The following is a 21,313-nucleotide window of genomic DNA, read 5'->3' on the forward strand; positions in this document are numbered from 1 at the left end:
CATTACTTCAGTTATTTTTCCCAGACCAAAAGTATAAATGACACAGCATTTCAGATTAATATATTTTTTAAAAAATATTGTTACTACACTTTCTGTGTACTTTATCTTCGATTTACCAAACACTTTGTAAAATTACTGTGACTCATACGTTAAGAGATTTATACTCTGCTCTTCAGTTTATAAAAAATCCCTAAAGTGACTTGCAAACTGAAAAATTAAACAGTAAACATCTTAAAAGGTTAATATAAAGGAACAATACAACAAGAATAACAAAACAGCAGAAAATAAAACCCAACAGGGCCATTTAGAGTAGTGGTTCTCAACCTTCCTAATGCCGCGACCCTTTAATACAGTTCCTCATGTTGTGGTGACCCCCAACCATAAAATTATTTTCGTTGCTACTTCATAACTGTAATTTTGCTACTGTTATGTAGCAAAATTATGTAGCTCGGTTCCTAAGACCATCGGAAATATGTGTTTTCCGATGGTCTTAGGCGACCCCTGTGAAAGGGTCGTTCGACCCCAAAGGGGTCGCGACCCACAGGTTGAGAACCGCTGATTTAGAGAGTCTAGGTTGAAAGGAGTACATGGGAACAACTATCCTTTTGTTAAAAGAACTCCTTCTGTTCCTGGAGCCAAAAGTTAGGATACAAGCCCAAAAGGCCACTGTTGATTAAAAGTCTGGGGAAAATAGGACACTCTTGCTTAATGCATCAATGACAAAAACAGTGCAAATATACCTAAGGAGAGCAATCCACAGAAAAGCTCATCGCTTAAGTAGGCATCTGCATAACCTCTGAAGGCAGAGGAAAGGGCCTCAGCAGATGATCTTAACAAGCAAGTTCATATGGGGAAACATAATCATTTAAAGCAGGAGTGGGGAATCTGCGGCCCTCCAGTTGTTGTTGGACTGCAATTCCCATCATCCCAGATCATTGGCCATGCTGTCTGGAACTGGTGAAAGTTGGGAGTCCAACAACCTATCCTTTATGATAAGGTGATAAGGGCCAGCATTCTGAATTGTTGGAAGGCACTTCATACTATGGAAGTTACTTGAGCCTCCATGAGGAAAGCTGAACCTTGACGCATCCCCAAGCTACAAACCTGTTCTGTAAATGAAGAATGCAACCCTATTCAGAACTTGCTTTATTTATTTATTTATTTATTTATACTATTTATATACTGCACCACATCCAAAGGGTTTGCAGTGGTGAACAACAGAAAGGATTAAAGAATAAAAACACCATATTAAAAAAATACTATTTTAAAAAGGATCAGAGTTCTGGTAAAACCGCAGCCAGTCACTCAAGAAAGCTTCCTGAAACAACAACGTTTTCAGGAGGCACCGGAAGCAGCCCAATATTGGTGCCTACCTGATTTCCAAAGGTAGGGAATTCCATAGGAAGGGGGGTACCGCACTGTAGGCTTTTCTTGTTGACCATCTCCACTGTGCAGTTGGTATAAGCACATTTCATAGCATATATATTTTCATGCAAAAATTCCCTCACATGCTGTCAAGTTACTTGAAACAATTACTTACTCGTTGACTAGCGTTGGTAACGTCAGAATCGCTCGCTTCCCTGACCAAGTGAAGGAGAACATAGGTCAAATAATACGCCTAGAAAATGAACAGAAAATATTTAATACAGATCTGAATAGTTTGGATACTGCCAATTTCATGGGTGAAGGGTATACATAGATCAACTCTTATAGTTCCTGACTAAAAGCTAAACAGCCTAGACATATCTCAGCCTATTTATCCAAGTATGCTGTTGAAATACCACTGGACTCAAGAGTTACTAGAATATATTACCAATGAAAGATGACAGAAGATTGCACATGGTGCTAAGTAATCCAACACTTATGTCTTTCCCTTTCAACCACTTACAAATCACATTAAGAGCTGATTTAATACACAACAGGCAAAGAAGTGGGGCATGCAGAAACTTTAATGTTGTTAAAATGGGGCCCAGGCTCCCTGGTTTCGTTGCAGATCCTGAGTCAGACTCGGAGGCAGAGCTACAAGAAGCTTAGTCAAGACAAAGAGTGGCGGAGGAAATTCCCCAAGACTCTCCAGGAGTAAGAGAGAAATCTTCCCAGAAACTTATCGAACAGGAGGCCCAGGTTCAGAGTCTGTCTTTCTCTCTCCACACCTAGAGAATTTATTTATTTATTTATTACATTTCTATACCGCCCAATAGCCGGAGCTCTCTGGGCAGTTCACAAAACTTAAAAACATCCAAAGTATAAAACAACAGTATAAAACCATTAATATAAAATACAATATAAAAGCTCAACCAGATAAAAAGAGCAGCAATGCAAAATTACAAAATATCTTTTCGGTGCCAGGTCAAGACTTTTCTCTTCTCCCAGGCATTTTAACAGCATTTAACAACGTTAAGTTTGTTTTTAATGGACCCCAGAATTGTTGTTTTTAAATGGATACTGTTGTTTTTATACTGTTTTTATGTTTTTTTTAAAAAATTGTATACTTTTAATGTTTACTATTTTTAATGTTGTAAACCGCCCAGAGAGCTTCGGCTGTGGGGCGGTATATAAACGTAATAAAATAAATAAATAAATAAATAAATAAATAGGTCAAAAATTATTTATAGACTGTTAAAATGCTGGGAGAATAAAAAGGTCTTCACCTGGCGTCTAAAAGCATATAATGTAGGTGCCAAGTGAACCTCCTTAGGGAGCTCATTCCACAGCCGGGGTGCCACAGCAGAGAAGGCCCTCCTCCTGGTAGCCACCTGCCTCACCTCCTTTGGCAGGGGCTCGCAGAGAAGGACCCCTGAGGATGACCTTAGGGTCCGGGCCGGTACATATGGGAGGAGGCATTCCTTCAGATAGCCTGGCCCCAAGCCGTTTAGGGCTTTAAATGTTAACACCAGCACTTTGAATCGGGCCCAGATCTGGACTGGCAGCCAATGAAGCTGGAAAAGGACTGGTGTAATGTGGTCTCATAATGAAAACTCAGCCTTTATCGGAGAGGGAGAGAGCAACGGAATTGACAAATACCAGAGTCCACCACATGGTTAAGCGAGCAGAGTTGAGAGGAGGCGGTCCGCCAAACTGGCTGCACATCAGAAGTTGGGTCAAGAGGACCCTCCCTGAAGGAGGAGTCCAGTAAAGGCCTGTCAGGCATGGCGGGAAACCATCCATTTAGTTGACAGGCAAGCTGTTAGGATTCCAAGTCCTCCCACCAAAATGTGAGATAGCAGAGACTCGCTGTGCAATCCACGAAGTCTTTATTCAGTAAAATAAAAACACCTCTTCACACCTATCACATCTGTGAAGATTAGAAGCTGTCCTCTAAGTCTAATTAGCCAAACAAAGCAAGGCAGTTTCTATATGAATTGACAATTCCCATCCACCCCCATTTGCAGCTGGTGTACAGGCTACAGGCTGTGGTTATATTTCAATCAGCCCTAAGAGTGCTTGGTGGTTTTAAAAACAATCTATAATATGACTTTGGAAATAATCAGCCTTTTCTTTATAGTGGCTTTAGCAGACACAGCTTTCAATCATTAAAAAAAACCTTACAAAGCAGTCCTGTTCCAATGAATCGAAAAGGAACATGGGTGTTTCCAGACAAGGTTTTTATTGTGCAATTGACCTGCTTCATTCATGGAATTTTGTGGTGGGCACGTCCTGATGTAACCTTTCATTTTACAACAATCTTGTATTTTCTCACCAGTTTTCCATCCTTTCTCTTACTACTGAAAATCCTTTAGGAAGAGATGGAAGCTGCACAATGTATTTTGACTGGCACAGCTAGGGGTCCTCTGTCTGGAAGCACCCTTGGCCATGAGATTCACTGGTACTGATATGAGCTGAAATGTTGCCTGTACTTCCTACCATGATGTGGGCAAAAGCAGGCTCAAGAGATACTGTTATACAGAGGGACATAGGAGGACTCCACCCCTTCACTATTCCATAGGCAGCAAAGGGACCAGCAATTGTTCCAGTCCCTAGGTCTGACTATACTAGATGTAGCTACACCTAGTGTTAACTAAGCAATCGTTTTAGCAGATGAAAACACCATTTTAAGAGACATTTTGATGAGCGAAACATTGGTCTAAGATGCAAAACCTGGATTTCGCCTCCTAGTTCCAAATATATATCAATTCAAACTTGGGCCTATAGAACTTAAAAGCAGGGATATCTTTTTAGGCAGGGAATGATGCATGGAGGAAAGGAACTGCACTGAGCCCAGACTCATACCTAATAATCTCCAACATGAGATCAAATCTCTGCTAATCCCTATAAAAACTTTCTTGATCAGCAATGGTCAAAGCAATCAGAGAACATCTTATATCTTTGCCATTTCTTTGTTCTAATCCAGTCAGCCCATCCCACCTTGCCCTTGCATGCCTTCAGCTCATGTTGCATCTACCGTATCTAGATCAGCACTCATGGTTTTATGTCACCTCTGAATCTTCTGACAAATGAGCATCTCTTAGGCAAGTAACCAACACATATGGCTGCCAGAATGCCTTAAATGTAATTTTGGGACCCTGGATTTTTCAGAAATGGTACTAGACATTACCTGGGATTCCAGTGTTCCAGAATATCTCTTTAACAGATTCGAAGGTTTCATCTTCACTAGATCCTTACAGAGAAGTGACATCTATTTAATCCCAGGGAGAAAAGATAGATTAGATAAGAGTGTATTTGATTTGCTGGCTTTTGGCAACACTATCTTAAACCATTTAAAAACATCTAAAGGATAATCTCATACATCAGGGTCTCTCAAAGCTTTATTTGTGCAGCTTCAGAAACATCTGTTTGGCTCATGGGCTTTCATTAGGATCCTGAGGATTTTCAGGATTCTAATATTTAATTTAATTTAATTAAGGTCATCTGTGTGAGGAATCAAAAAAGCAAGCCACTTATTGGGAGACATCAAGTATCAGCAAAAGGACAGGAGAGTAATAGCAAGCGAGGTCAATTATGCGTGGCAGCTCTGAGTGGAAACCCAAGCAAGGCAGATGTATACTGCTTCGGATGTATTAGGAAATGTTGTTATACACTCACACACCACCACCACAACCCCTGACAACAATACAGTAACTTAGAAACTGGTACATAATAAAGGATTAGAGGATGGGAAATAGCGACTTATTAGCTATCCTCATGTAGCCCAATGTCACTTCCCATTTGTAATTCTCCTGCATTTTCAACCACTCTTCCTGCTTTTTTCTTACCACAAAAAAATCCATTAAGGAGAATAGCTGCACATTGCCTTTTGACTGATAGCACTAGGAACTGTACATTTGAAAGCACCCTAAGTTAACAGAGTTCTAGGAAGCCAATATTTTAATAAACACGTTTATAATGTACCTGCTCTTCATGGCTACTGGGTATGTTCCCATGATTTTTGAGAAGCTTCGAGATTATTACCAAGCTAAGATATCTTCTTACTTGTCTGGAAATAAAGTTTAAGCAAAGTTGATATGCTATAATCTTGTGCTTTCTGCTTACATTTTGAAATTATGAACATACTGAACTGTATTACAGTAAAGGCATACCTTCCACGTGTTATCCAATTGGGGACAAACTGAACCAGCCATAAGAGATCATGATGGTGGCTGGATAGGTAGCTTATTGCCAGACATAACTCAGCCATCTTTAGAAAGGAAAGAAACATTTGTTAGCAGAATTTGAGTGTAGTTGCTAAATCCAGTTTCAATGTGTATGCAAATATTAAAATGTTTTTTCTTTAAAGATAGTATACCTACTTATGAGTATTTCATAGCATGATATGGGATAGAACAGTAATTTATCACATACATGCTTATTATGGAGATAAAAACCGATCATCATTTATCATAGTTACCACCGTAACTATAGTTTAATACACCCAGCTCTTATCAGACAAAAAAAAAAAAGATTTCCAATCAACGCATGCAATATAAGCAGCATTTACCAGTAAAAGGTTTGATTTTAAAGTGGTATATTTCATTAGGTCCTAAAGTTTAGGTGCTGTGTCAAAGCATCAATTCCACAAAACATAGCTAAATATATTGTTAAAGAAAGCTTTTTAATTGTTTCTAGGGATTCTTGTAAAATTTAGTTCCAATTTACATAGATTACACTAAACACTTATAAATGTTACCTTTGTATCCCACTCTCTGATGTTTTCCAGCAGTTTTATAATAAGGCACTCCAAGTCCACTAGTGGAAATTGTTTCAACTCTTTTTCCAAACTCAGTTTAAGCAGCAGCAATAGCAACAGAAATATATCTTTGTCTGTGTAGCCTTCTGGGTATATGCTTATACACAGTCGTAGAAACTTAAAGAGGGGGAGAAAAGGGAGATAATGGATTTAGAAGGTTTTAGCAATATTAACTGTGATCCCCAAGTGTATATTGCAAGTGCAGCCAATGATTTTTCTTTCATTTCAAACTTTGACTAAGAAAGGTGAACATTCCTTCACTTTCCTTAGTCAAAGATTGGGAAGTAGTCAACTTCTTGAATTCAACTACTGTTTATCAACAATAAAACTGATCTGAATATTAATTGAACGAAGGTTTTTTTGTTTTGTTTTTTTAAAGTTTTAGCAGGCAAGAGCCACCTGCTACTTATTATTCTGTTTACAGCTGGGCTGGTAAGCAAATTCCAGTCACAGGGAATCAATCTTATCTGCGATTCCTAAATACTGTACGCACATGCTGGCTAAAGATGCATCCGGCTCCATATTACAAGAGAGTAAACACTTTGGCCATGACACAATCTGTTAAGCCACATTGATTTCAATAGGATAATTGAATTTTTCATACTGAATTATTTTCATAATTTTTCATACTGAAACCAATGGGACACAAAAGTGCTTAATGTTGGCCAGATTGTGCTTACTATTTTTAAGTACCCTAAAAGGATATATTGCTGATAATGATATATTTCACTACACAAATGTTTTGCTATATATCTTAAGAAACTTGTACAGGAGAATTCTGTTTATCACTAGCAATCACATATATTCAGCATGTAACTCCTCTGCTGAGGGAGCTGCACTGGCTGCCTGTTCGCTACCAGGCCAGGTTTAAGGTTCTTGTACTTGTATATAAATATTCTAAATAAATATATAAATAAAATAAATATGTACAATACAGAAGACTTTTCAAAACAGGAGGGATTCTCACCTTAGCCATATTACAAAGGTTGGTATCTATTAAAAAGAAGAAAGGAGTTGAGTTTCCAAAGATGTCTCCACTTGGTTGTTTCTTCACAGTTTCATGCATTTCAGACCTAATGAAAAAAAGGATTTGTTTTCCATTTACTTTATTTCACTACAGTGAGATTAACTTGTGTTCAAGATAGCTCTGTCTAATCACATTTCTGGGCTCTTTTGAAGTGTAAAGTTGAGAAAGAATGTTTTACTATATAATGCGAGTCTACATTTCGAGTTCTCAGGACAGGGGAAATTAAATTCTGACAAAACAAGGATTATATTGGCCATTAGGCCAATAAATATAGCACATTAGGTCAACAAAATTTATACCAGTTTTAAGGAATATTCAGTGCTATTCTGGTCACAGCCCCAATGCAAGTCAACCCTGATACAAGTGCTTAAGGAGAAGGAAGGTTATCACCGGTATCAGTTGCACACCCAAGTTCACTTGGTTCACTTCAAGGGCCACAGTAATGCCAGCCATAGAAAAGAAACTTCCTGTTAAAACACATGGGTGCTCCTTGACTCTTTCATACACCCTGCGCTGGAGTAGGGGCCAGGACATACCAAACCTCAGACACACTAATCTTAGTATCAGAGAAGTCATAATAACAAAGATTTTTATAGTATCCTATAGCAAATCTAGGAAAAGCAAACTGAGGGGGAAAAGCAGCTATTGTGCTAGACACTTACATAATATCGTCTTCAGTAAAGGTAGGTTGAAAGTCCTGCAGAGGAAACAGTGCACTGAAGGGAACACCCATATTTATTAGCACAATTGCTATATCAAATAGTGATGGAATCCATGGCCTTGGTTGGTCATTTCCAGCTGAAGCTGCAGATAAAAGAGAATTTGACTGTTTTTCCTCAAACCAGAGGAACTGAGAATATGAACATAAGGAGTTCACCTAATGTAGATATGAACTCTGCTTTTAAGTAATTTTTGAATATAGTAATGGAAACCTCAATAGAATAGAAGTAAAAATAGCAGAATATGGTATGAGCACAGCATTATTCAGGTCACAGCAATTATATTTTCTGAGGCAAGATGTATTCTTTAATATTTTCCCACCACTCTTATACATCTGCTCTACATAAAGGGAAAGACAATGACCTTCAGAGGAGCAAATAAGCAGCCATCATGATTAACCTGATATATATATATATATATATATATATGTGTGTGTGTGTGTGTGTGTGTGTGTATGTGTGTGTGTGTGTGTGTACATTTAGCGGGGCTTTTCTGCTATGGTACCCCAGTGGTGGAACGAGCTTCCCAGAGAGGTTCGCCTAGCACCTATGTTGTGATCTTTTCAGTGCTAGGTGAGGATCATTTTATTTTCCCAGGTGTTTTAGTCCTTTAGCTTTGTTGTTTTAAATTGTATTTTAAATCACTGCACTGCTGATAGGTTTTATTGTGGTTTGTACTTTTGTACTGTAATTAAGACTTTTCATTTTATATTGTAATTTTATGATGCATTTTGTGGTTTAATTGTTGTGAACTATCCAGAAAGCTTTGTTTATTGGGCGGTACAGAAATGAAATAAATAAATAAATCTATATAGAAAAATGCAGAATTATTTACACAGTTTGTATGTATGAATAGCTTCATCATAGTTTGGATTTCACCTCTTACTTAAATGGCATTTTTAAAGGCCAAAATGTGTGTTTGTGCAGCATCTAGAATAGGAAACATGTCATTCACATTATTTTAGTTAGCTTAGACTGTAGAATCTAATTAAATTCCTTTTCAATGAACTATGCGGTAAGTGTGAAGCATATTAATAGGTTTTAACACATGGGATCATCTCTCACATTTTAGCTTTAGAACACTCACCATTTTTAATTGTTAATGTCATCAATACATCCAAAATCTTCCTTGAAACTGAGCTGTCTGGATGAATTGTCATCATCTGTTTCAGAAAAAAACATTAAGCAAACTGGAGGGAAACTTCCACGTATCCAGTTAGAGTGTCCACATATCCAGTATACCTTACTGAGATACAGAAATTCTGAAATATAACTCGATGCACTAAATATCTGAAGCACCACATTAAGCTAATAAATAGAAAGCTGAACAATTCAAATAATAGTAACCACTGCTCCAGATTTGGTCTCATAAGACAAGTTGGAATTTAACAATTTACACATGCACGTTGGCTCAAGGGAGTAAAAATCTTGGGCCACGGAGCTACACTTTTTAGTTGGCCATGCTGCACAAGCCAATAATTCTAATTGACAGCCCCCCTCAACTCCCTCTTCCCGCTAGCAAGTCCCTTCCCCTGCAAGGGCAATGTGCCAGCTTGGGTTCAGCTGCTTGAAGGCACCCCCTAACACTGTCAGGCAGCAACAAAAATCTCCTAAATGTTTCTTACTGAATGAAAGCCCAGTGAGGAGAGCGGCTGGTTGCTTCAAGCACCTTCCAACAGTGGCACCCAATCCTCCCTGACTTGCTTTCCTGCTCTGGGCAAGCAGAGTTGTGTATTTTGGGGAGGCCTGATTGGTCCTAGATAGCCACAGCTCTCCAGGTAGCTTGGCTACTACACAGCTGCCAAGTGACCTGCAGCCTCCCTCCCCACCTTGTAGCTGGAAAGGGGATGGGGATCACCACACAACTGTTAGGACAATCTTCACCCACCTCTGCAGCTCCAAAATTGGGAAGATGGATGGCTCATTATTTTACCCAAATGGTGGTGCTACTCTAGCCAAAATGAACACGGCAAGCAGAATAGTTCAAGTCTGACTTCAACACAATAAAATCAAAGTTTTAAAAAATTAGCCCTTCGGATTTCAATAGAAGTGAAGGGAAATGATTTTTGCCTCTGATGTATATTGTTTGATGTGTTATAAGCCACATTCAAAATCATTTAATCAAAACGTGAGGCATTGCAAGGTATAGTAATATTAACTAAAATGGACAAACTGTGCACATTTCTTAGATTTGGCAAGAGATCAAACACCAGGAATTGCGGGGTGGGGGTTAGGTAAGCAATCTAGAAAACTAAGCTAAAGATGTAAACCAATTAAAGCTCACAAGTAATGTGACTTCAGGGTTAACAATGCCACCAGTCCAATACAACATCAAACAAGACACATCTTACCTGAAACATCCATTTTGAAATGGGGAAAGGACATGGAGAACTATGGTAAGCAGATTTCAATAAGCCTTCATTGATTACAAAAAGCTGCTGTGTTATTTCTGACCTGTAGAAAGAATCACCAAGAAACCATTGATGTTTTCAAAGGTAGCCTTTCCACTGTAAATGCAGAGGATAGTATCCAAGGTGAGTCCTACATATAGTAGACCCACTGAAATGAATGGGACTTGAGTTAGTCATGACCAACTTAAGTTTCATTCATTTCAATGGGTCTACTCTACATATGACAAACACTGGTAACTACCCAGAGATTCAACAATCCCTGCTAGGAACAATAAAACTATCAAATGCCAGGAGACAGAAGCAAAATTAGCAAATGCAGCTGGGCTGCACTGTAGCCTCATCTGTGGGAATCCCAGGAAACAGTTGTGCAAGCAACCAACTACTGCACAGCAAATTCTGTTGCCTTTGTTAACAGAGTGTCCTGAGATTGTTTAGGCAATGCTCTAGATTTTCAACTAAGTCAGATGCAACAGAAACTAAGCTTGCTAGAAAGTGTTACACAACATTAATCTACGAACTGATCACTAACGGCAAGACAAAGTTGACTGATACGTAAACATACAATCCAACCAAAAGTTGACTGATATATACAGTCACCAAAACTTGTCTAACAGGAGATTCCCAAAAACTAAGACTAGCATACACAGTAGAAACAAAGCATTTCCTACATTTTTGGAAAATACCAAATAACTTAACATGTTTTTTTTTACACAGGTTCTATTTTGCTACTATAAAGAACAAGAAAACTAGTAAAATAAAGCCCATTCTTACCCAAAGAGATATTTTTCAATAGGATTTTGGGGGTGAAATCCAGAGTTCCTCAAATCAAGGTTATACTGATTGAAGATTTTCCCAGCATGTACTACTTGAAATATAGTTTCTCCTGGATGCTGGTCAGGAATAGCATCACTGACTATTGAAAATCTCTCTAAAAATGCTCTGTAACACAAAGTTATATCTTCAATGTTAAGGAACAGTTATTCTAGACATTTTGTCTAGTTTAGTTGACCTGGTTCAGATGATCACCTAAACCACATGTAGACACCCATAGGTTGCATACAGTCTTCATCCTCTCTCTATGCAGCTCCAATATTTCCCCAAGTATGTCCTGTATCTTCAGCCACCTTAATTAAGCCACTGCTGTGAGGAAAAAAGGATAGCTAGAAGGCAGAGTTGCAGCAGTCTTTAGAAATGATTCTCTAGGTATCATGTTCTGTGGTTTGTGCTTCTCTGTCTTCCTGCCAGTTTCCTTTCTGCTGGCCTCTTTACTTTCCTTGAAGTGACAGCTTAATTTAAGGTACAGGACAAAGACAGGGGGAGAGAATATATCAGGGACACATGGAGAATGCTTCAATAGGAGGTAAGAATGCTTTAAAAGGACCCCACACACTTTCAATGTGTTTTTTATTTATTTAAAACATTTATATTCCGCCCTATATCAATAAGATTTCAGGGCGGCATACAGATAAAAGCATACAGTGTTGTGTGTTTGTGGCTCCCAGCTCCTGAGACAGCATCACATGAGGCCTTCAAGGCCAAAATCGTTGTGCACCCCTGGTTTAGGGTGACCATCTCAAACAAGCCATTGCCTCAACTACAGCTGCCAGTCTGAACCAGACTATGACTTCACACTACAGTTGTCAGTCATTTATTATAGAAAACATAAACAATGAATGGAACCCCCCCCCAACAGATGTCATTAAAAGAAATAGTTAGAAAGCTAGCAAAAGGAGTAGATTCACGGGTCAATGAGACAAGTGTTATTTCATTGAGTGTAACTACATGAGAAAGAAAACAAATAGTTAAATCTAGAAGGAGGACCTGTGTTCAGCTGATAGTTTGCCATCATAAGGTTGTTCTTCAGACAGAGAATTTATTTCAATTCCCCATTCAACCTGCTGTAGCTGTTGCTCTAGTTCATCTGCCCTGCAATGGAGATAAGGATGCTTAAAAAGAACATTGGTCTCTAGTTATAACAGCATAATGCAGAGCACCTTGAAATAGCTGAACATTTCCCCCTGGCAAACAGACCAATTTGATATTTCTGTCTATTAGAAGATTCTAACAAGGCTATCTAGAACTCATTACATTTCAAGAGCACGATATGCATTCTATGTACAAACTCTGCAATACAGAAAGCCATGTTTCTGGAGGCAGCTATTCAACTACCATCACACTGGAATGAAAAGTAATTAGCTTAGGATAGTTAAATGGCAAAAACCTCTATACCTTCCTCCACCGCCCAAATAATCTGGCAGTGTAACGGCACTATCTTAGATGCCCCTCCTAATCTATTTTAAATGATATGTCAAAGCAGCCAACTAGCTCTGTACTGTCACCAAAAATTAACATAGTACTATGGCAGCTGCAAGCACAATTCTCTTCTAGCCTTAAAGGAGTCTTTAAAGTCAGAAGAGAACCAATTCAATTTTTCCCACTGATTTTCCCTCTTGGAAACAGAAATCAGCAAGGCAGTCCTGGTTTTAAAAGGAAAGACAGTCCTTGAGATAGCTCTGCTACAATGATAAGGAGAGAACGGTAGAGGCAGGTGGGGGATGGAATGACCTTCAAATAGTCTCATGTACAAGGCTGTTATTCTTCCCATCAAGTGACCACTAGGAAACTTATTACATTAAGCAGGCTTCTAGACCAAATCTATTAAGATCTTTCAAAATTCATATAACAGTGAGTTAAACTACTAAACAAGGCCCCAAGTTATAGGCAGGGACCTCTGCAAACAGTAAGATACTCAACTGAGAATCCACAGTATTTCAACTGATCAATCCTATTGCTCTCTAAGGAACCTCTCAATGGAGGATATTTTTTTTCCTGTTGGAGACTGCATGTTCATCATTACATTATGGAGGGTGATCCTCGGTTGCATTAATGGTGATGGAAAAGAAAGATAGAGGCACACGTACCTTCTGAACTCCTCCTTCTCCTTCAAGAGATGTTCCAGGTGAGTCATATAAGAGACCCGGGTCTCGACAGAAGATTGGGAAAGCTGAAGAAAAGGAAGTGTTTGTTAAAAATACAAATATTGTCATTCTATTAGCTACCACTAGACTAGAAGTTCTAAATCACTGTTTAGATACTTTTATAAAACATTTTTATTCCATTCCTCAGCCAAAAAGGCTCCCAGAGCAGCTTAGATGCAATCAGGAAAAGAAACAAAACAAAACAAGAAAAACATTTAAACTAGTAACAAAATTAAGGGCAGAGTGAGAAGGTTCCGAAAACTAACAAATGAACCCCAAAAAGGCAGACACGACTTGGCTCCTTGCCAGCACTAGCTGGTTGAGATGAAGCACAGCTGAACGGAATAAGGGTTGAGGTAAGAAAGTAGAGATATGTAATGAGCAGGAGGTTATCTCCCCCGCAGCATGTGCTGGTCAGACTTTCCCAATTACCCTCATTGGCATGACCTGTCATAGCTTCCAAACCCAGGAAGCTGCCTTCCCACCAGGAGGGAGAGGCAGCACCCCTCAAATAACCCAATGACAGCCCATGAGTTATATGAAGGTTGCTATTGTAAGGAAGGGGTTAAGCGTACTCAGAATTACTGTTTTTAGCAATTCATTCTTGTTCATTGTCTGTTATAGAATTGCGGAAGTACCGCTTATCTCTCCACCTGGCCGTAGGCGGGAAGCCATCTCCTGGCTCCGTTGAGGCGAGAGAAGTGACCTTGGGGCAATTTGCAACTGTGAAAGAGAAACTGGCCCTTCCGGAGGGAGGGGGAGGAGTAGAATAACAAGGGGCCTTAAAAAATCTACCAAAGCTGAGGCCAGTGCCTGAGCTGAAGGACACCTGGCTGCGGGGAAGTATATTCTGTAACAAATGTTTAGTTTGCTGGTATGGGGTTCGGGGTTTATGTATCCATTTTAGTAGCTAATCTGATGTAAATGCTTGCCTCTTACCCTTCCTATTTCAATAAAGGATTGGGCTTAACCCTTTCAATTTGAGAGCTGTGTTCTTTATTCCAAGATCTGTGCAAAATCCAGTGGGCAGCCGGTTTGGCTGAGTGTGGTTTCCTTTACAGCTATTTTATTTATTTATTGCATTTCTATACCGCCCAATAGCCGAAGCTCTACCCCCTCAAACAATCCATGGTGGCTGGGTTAAGATAACACAGCAGGCTGAACCAGTGAGGGTAACTAGGGAACTGTGACCGATACGTGCGGTGGGGTTAAGCCACTGTGAGTTGTTAATCATGCTGCTATCCAGTGAACTGGGTATCACTTATATGGATACTTGGTCTGCTTTTGTTGAAGTTTATGTATTATTCTCAGAAAACTGTACTATAGGATGGATAGATGGATGCACACACATACCATATGCATGCACTGGAATTAATTTATTCAAATTTACATAGCTACAATTTTCCCTTTCCTTGTCTTAATTTTGTTGAAATTTTACAATAAAAAAAATATTTTAAAAAAATATCCTAGCTGGAATGGCTTGCCATGTCGTCCAAACTCAGGCAGCATGATTTGTTGTGGAGGGGGCAGCAACCCTTAAATAACCCAACTCAGCCCGTGGTTTGAGGGTTGCTGCCTCCTCAAATTAGCCATGCTGGCTAGTTTCAGAACAGTAAGCCACACCAGGGAGAATAATTATGGATCTGGCCAGTATACAACTGGTATGTGCGGCATGGTTAATAATCCACCATGTCTTGTTAATCACACCGCTCTTGTGTGAACCAACAGAGAACATTGGTGGGTGGGGGGAGAAAGACTAACAAGACAGAGAAATTGGCCTTTTTCACACAATCCATGGGGGTTAAGCAACCCACTGTGATTTGATTAATTCCTGGTGCATGCGAGGCACGAGCCTAATTACCCTCCCAGGAACAGTTTGTTGTGTGTGTGTGGGGAGAACAACCTTTAAATAACCCAACAACAGGCCATGGGTTATTTGGGGGCTATTGCCCTCTCCAACAAGCCATGCTGCCCAGGTTCGGATGACATGGCAAGCTGCACCTAGGCAGGTACTCAGGCTAATCATGACCTGCATGCACCTGGGATTAAACAAGCCATGGTGATCATGCAAACCAGGCCAGTATGAGGAGTAGCATTGAAAGCACTGAAGAAGACAGACAGACTCTGGTAACGATTAGGTGGCTAGACAATTTTTCAACCCACATCACTGCCTTCTCCTATTCGCAAGTAACTTATATTCACCACTGGATTAAAAAAGTAATATTTGGACTGGGTCAGATTGTTGAATATTAAGACATGTGCAGCACAATTTTAAGGATATAATCCTATGCACGTTTAGACCGAAAACAAAGTTGTATAACTCACAGCACCCTTAGTCTACTAAGATGCCCAGAGCTCCTTGGGACGTATTGACAGGATAAGTATAAATAAAACTGATTCTGGAACTATTTTTTTAGTGTCTGCTAAGTTGCCACATGAGTTGTTCCCATTATACTGCTCTGTTCCTGCCAGGGCCTGACGTCTGTGTGCAGCAAAGCTCCTGATGTCAAAGCATCCCCTTGGACCAATATTCTGGTTCTGGCAATTGCAACACTAAACCAGCATGAGGTTATGGTGTTTACACATGCAGCCTGTGTTCCAAGAGGGAAAGTGTACAACTCTTTGAAGAAAACAAACACTTGTGCTAGCTCTGGTAGCAACCTACCCAGGGTTTTCCCCCATAATATAGTACTGGTCTGCATGAGATCCCAAATTTGCTACTGCTACAGTGATCCAACTCAATGGGCGTTACTAGACGAGGCTCTAGCGCGCGTTACCTTCCGCAGTCACGTCGAGGCTTCCAGATGACGTTCACGAGGATCCGCCGTTATCCCGCGGTGAAGCCTCTTTCTCCCGACTTTAAAAAAGTGAGTTTTAGGGCGCCTTTTCCTGCTGTCCCGCGGTAATTCGGAGTACGTGTGGGAGGATGTGAGGTCACTGCGGTCGGCACTGGTCAGGAAAAGGCGTGCTAAGGGGGAGTGGTCAGCGGCTTCGGTCAAGCCGCCTCCGCCATTTGCGCGCAGTCCGCCAGCTGGGGCAGCGCGGCGGAGCGGCTTTTTTTTTTTATTTCCCCAGTGACAGTTTGCGCAGGACCGGAGGACCGGAAAAGTGGCTGGTGACTCCTTGCGGTGGGCAGCTACCGTGGCCGCATAATGGCGGTGCTGTACGCTGCCTGTTAGTGTGGGTACCAGGCTGGCAGAGGGCAGAGCTGTTTGTGGGCTGCTGCCATGGCTACGGCCAGATGTGGGTTGGCTCCTTGGGATGGGGCACAGGGCACAGAGGCGGTCATCGCCGCCGACACCTCAGAGGCATGATGGGAGATGTAGGCACAGAGTGGCCATGCAGACGATTGACCTCGGGTCATATGACACCCGCCACGACCCCCATCAGGAAGTGAGCGCATCAATGTTGACCCTCAACAGCACCAGCAGCACTTCAGCTGGCACTGGCACTGCCGCCGCTGCCGCCGCCAGGGCCGGCGGCGGCATCGCTGACGGCTGCGCAAGTTTGCGGTCTTTCGGACGTGCGCAAACCGTGCAGCGAGCGAAAAAAAAAGCCGCGGCAATCAGGCCGGTGTGGCTGCGCAACCGTTCTCGCGGCGGCAGCAGCACAACCGGCGCAAACTTCCGCCACAAATCGAAGGCAGGTGTGGAGCATGAGGCGTCACGGCTGAACGGGAAAAGCCGCTTTCACCGCTCCTCAACGACGGAACACCCGGTAGGTCTAGCAACGCCCAATATTCGTTATCTCAGGCCAATAAACCATAATTTATCAACTTGAGAAAAAAGTTTTGTGCCTGCAGGCTCACTCCTTGCCTCTCCCCTCCCCTCTCCCCTCCCCTGCCAGTTTACTATCCTAGTCTATAAGCAGAAATTAAACCACTTTCTTAGTTTGTATAGCATGGAAAACTATGGTTTAAACAAACCAGGATACAAGCTCTGAAACCACGTACATGAACGGAGGAGAGGCGGAGGAGAGGCTGTTCTTAAGAATGATAAACCATGGTTTATTGACCCTAGTTTATTGCACCTGGACAGTTTGATTGACTTTCTAAACTAAAATATTTTACTTACAGGAGTATTATGTGATGCAGTCGTGGTGTCTGTTGTACCGACGCCATCACTTGTTTGTTCTGGGCTTTTTGTAGATGGCCTGGCACTAGGGGCCAATATTTTTTCCAGTGGCATAAATATCTCTTCATCGCTGCTATCCAAATTGCTGTCAGAGGTCTCATCCTCACTAACAGAAAAGCTCCTTCGTTTGCTATTTAACATGCATGCCTTTAGGTTGGAACCTTCATTGTTCAATTCGTTTAAGTCACATGGAGATCTAGGGATGGGGACAGGATCACAATCTTCTGATGACAGAATATTATTACCATCTCTCAATGATGATACAAGCCACTCAGTGCTTTTTTGGGAAGGAGAGGTAGAAGCATTTATCAAAGTCTTTTCTGCTTTCCCTTTTGTGAAAGTATTGTGTGATGTTGGGGGAAGAAGCAAGTTATCAGACATACAAAAAGAAGGGTCTCTCTTATCACTCTCCATTTCCAGAGCTTCAAGTAAGTTATTATCTTGAATATGTGAACATAGAACTTCTGACTGTTTGGGAAAAAAGGAGTTTTCTTGCAATGGTATGAATTCATTGCTAAAAGCTTTAACACCTATGTCTTCTTGAGAAAAAGGAAGCAACTTTTTAAAATAAAAACGAGAAGGGTATGTCTGTAACTGACTCTCTTTGACATCTTCACTTTGGATCTGGTCATTCTTATTTGTAATGTAGTCATAAGCACTGTCTCCATTTTCTTCAACATCAAGACATGCTATTGAAATAGGCAAGTCCTTGTCTGATGGATTCATACCCTCTAGTTGGACATCAGACAACATTCGGCCCTTTGAGTATTTAGAATCATGCTTTTCCAGTGAACTACTAAAATTGTGTTTATCCAACTTCTGTATAATGGACTTCTGTGAATTTTTCATATCCATTTTCAAGGAGATCCTTTTCCGTTTACCAGGACATTCTTTATGTTTTAATATTCCCAATGAAATTGTGGAGTTAGGATATCCTGATGGACAGGACTGGCTTTTTCTAATAATACTTTTATCAGAGGCCCATCTTGAAGAAAACATAGCTTTTGAAGATTGTACTGAAGACGACTCATCTACAAAATGAAAATGAACTAAAATTTGTATGCAATGCAAGACCATTGAAGTGATAGTACTATTTACTAAAAAAGTTTTGATATTCCTATCAAGAGTCTCTATATCTGCAGACTTTTGTAGCATCATTGATGAGAATGTCAATGTTATGGAACATTGCAAGCGAATATAACTCTAGGGTCCATCTGTGTCAGGTAATGCTTTCTCCAGGACAAACTTAAGTGATGTTATAAACTGTCAGATGGCATCTCTATACAGAAGTGATTAAAAAAATATTGGGTGCAACTTGTGGTCCTCCATATGTTTTAGCCTACCAAACCTAGTCAGCATAGCCAATGGTGTGGGATGGTGTGACAACCAGAGTTCTACAAGTTGTCCACCTCTGCTCTGGTTCCCCCCCCCCCCCCACAGATTTCAGCTCTTATGAAAATGCAGGAACAGAATTATGGGAATTATACTGCTGAAAGTCACATATACTCTCAGCTTTTTACTCTTACCCACCCATAAGTATTTCATGAAAAAAATAATGTCCTCTCTACAGAAGGATCAAAAATGGTCAAGATGTTTAGATTTAGATTTGGAGACATCAGTGAAATAAAAACATTGGTTTCTCAGATGATGCAATTAGTTACCATTAGCAAAATTCATCAATAACTGTTTGCAGATAATTGGAAAGTAACATTCTGCACATTTATATTTTACCTCTCTTGTGGTGAAATGACATCAGAACACAGTGAACTGCTTTCATAAAGTCTCCAAAAGTGGGGGCTACTATATAGATATGTCAAAACTGTGCAAGTCACTACATTTGGGCACTGTGACACACAACAACCCAGTTCAGATGACATGCCACAGCTCGTCATGGGCTATTTAACCCACAATGAGCTGCGCCACTCATGAGCGCTAAGTTGTATATGCAACCCTTGCTTCAGGGTTGTCATGTTATGCAAACCCAGCAAGTTGGGTTGAACCCAGGGTTAAACAAACCCTGCATAACCCTAAAGCAGCCTATGGGTTGTGTGAGGGTTGTTTAATCCTCGCATAACCCACGACAATCACTGACTGGGGCTTGCTTATTCAAAAAGGTAGCCAGATGCGCCCTGCAGTCTCACTGTGGGTTAAAAAAAACCCAGGGTGGGCTGTTGTGTCGTGCAAAAAGCCCCAACCAAAGGTAATCCTGGAAAAACACATACTGGCCACAGAAAATAGGGGACTGGCTAAAGCCTCCTTCATCAATGAACTGTCAAATTACAAGATGAAACACTCTGTAGAATTAGAGCCATCCAGTCATGCTTACAATATAACATTTCTCAAAACTTGCCATTATGTAAAATATCTTTAAAAAATAAGAGCTCCTTCAGACGTAATCCTATGCACACTTAGTGGGGGTTTGCTTCCAAGTAAATAAGCATATTGGTAAATGAATTATAAGTGGAGCTGCTAATAAGGTAGACACTTCTATGAGGTACGGCATTTGTTCCAATCCAGTCTACATCATTGGCTGTTCTGTTTATACCTGAGGAAGATTCCCATGCAGCCAAGCTTGATCTTTTTCTTAAGAGGTCTCCAGTGTCCTACAAATAAGCACATACACAAAATATTTGACAAGGTTTTATACAATACTGGTCTTTTGTGGGTACAGCAAACAATTCTTAAAAACCACTACTATTATTTGAGGAAGTAAAAAGTGTCATTTCTAATCATAGTACCTTAAAATTAATTCCACACATTTTCTCATTGGTCCCATTCACATGCCACTACGAACTGAAGGTTACTCCTTGACATCCAAACTTAAACACTACGGCTTAATTGTGGGTTAAACAAACTAAAGTTAAACTAACAACAAATTGTAGGTTAACTTTGGGTAGTTTAACCCACAATTAACCCAGTGTCTGAGGTCAGATGTCACAGAACAACCTTTGATTGGAAGCTACATATTCAGAATAGTGGCGACACACAACCTCGGCAAATTAAACCACAATTTGCTGCTGTTATATACAAACTAGATCAGTGACAGTAATGCATGAGTCAAGTTCGCTACAATTGGCATAGGTCGGGGGGGGGGGGGAGGCTTGTGGGATTTACTTTGTTTTTTACTAGAACACCAGGATGCACCCACAACAGACAACTGCAAAATACTGATTGAGTGGGGAAGAGCCAATAACGTACTGCTTGTACACATGCATCCATGCACATCGACGCACACACTCAAACTCTCCATATAAGAATGCAAATCTACATCTTAATTACTATGAAGGGCTCCTATAGTCCAGTTACTATAGATCTAGCACAACACTCTAAAACCGGCTATTAGTGTTAGACAAAGACCTGACCAAAGAAAAGCCTGATACTTGTATTTTATAGGTAAGGAACACTAAGGCTAAAAGAGATGTAATCAGTAAAATGTCATTCTTTGGAAGACAGACACAGACACACACAATTTTGAAACTCTTGGGAATCCGAAGTGTTGAGGGGACTTAGAGGCAGCACACTCAATAGCTGCCATGTGGTCCTGTCAAGGTTCCATCTTTACCTGGACCCCTTGATCAGCTCCTTAAAGTTATTTTGCCTCTTTAAGAGCCCTTCCTTCCATCATATGTCAAGGTTCCACCTCTACCTGGACCCCTTCAGTAACGTGGGGTTTAGGCCTCAGATGTGGTATAATTGAAACCCCCAGACAACAAAGTTTTAACAACAACTATTTACTATGTTAAATAAGATAAAGCAAAGTCACATAAACTTATGGTATTTACTCAAATAGAGCTGTTAGCTTTCAAAAGGCATTTACAATGAAAATAAAAGATGTAAAACCACAGTTTTTTCTAGCCTGGC

General features: G+C 40.5%; 1 protein-coding gene across 1 annotated transcript in view; it reads right to left on the reverse strand.

The window, feature by feature from the left end:
• The window catches only part of SLF2 (SMC5-SMC6 complex localization factor 2), a 43,184-nt gene that overhangs the window by 4,852 nt on the left and 17,019 nt on the right, over nt 1-21,313 (reverse strand). Inside the window, exons 4-17 of the mRNA XM_063132557.1 lie at nt 19,998-20,055; nt 17,393-18,483; nt 13,263-13,345; nt 12,163-12,267; nt 11,113-11,280; nt 10,282-10,384; nt 9,018-9,093; nt 7,874-8,015; nt 7,152-7,257; nt 6,125-6,301; nt 5,538-5,635; nt 5,350-5,434; nt 4,556-4,636; nt 1,541-1,618 (exon numbers count right to left, since the gene is read on the reverse strand). Of these exons, the coding sequence (XP_062988627.1) occupies nt 1,541-1,618; nt 4,556-4,636; nt 5,350-5,434; nt 5,538-5,635; nt 6,125-6,301; nt 7,152-7,257; nt 7,874-8,015; nt 9,018-9,093; nt 10,282-10,384; nt 11,113-11,280; nt 12,163-12,267; nt 13,263-13,345; nt 17,393-18,483; nt 19,998-20,055 (2,451 nt within the window). The remainder of the gene's footprint in view (nt 1-1,540; nt 1,619-4,555; nt 4,637-5,349; nt 5,435-5,537; nt 5,636-6,124; nt 6,302-7,151; nt 7,258-7,873; nt 8,016-9,017; nt 9,094-10,281; nt 10,385-11,112; nt 11,281-12,162; nt 12,268-13,262; nt 13,346-17,392; nt 18,484-19,997; nt 20,056-21,313) is intronic.

This window comes from Elgaria multicarinata, chromosome 8 (assembly GCF_023053635.1).
Source record: "Elgaria multicarinata webbii isolate HBS135686 ecotype San Diego chromosome 8, rElgMul1.1.pri, whole genome shotgun sequence".
Lineage (NCBI taxonomy): Eukaryota > Metazoa > Chordata > Lepidosauria > Squamata > Anguidae > Elgaria > Elgaria multicarinata.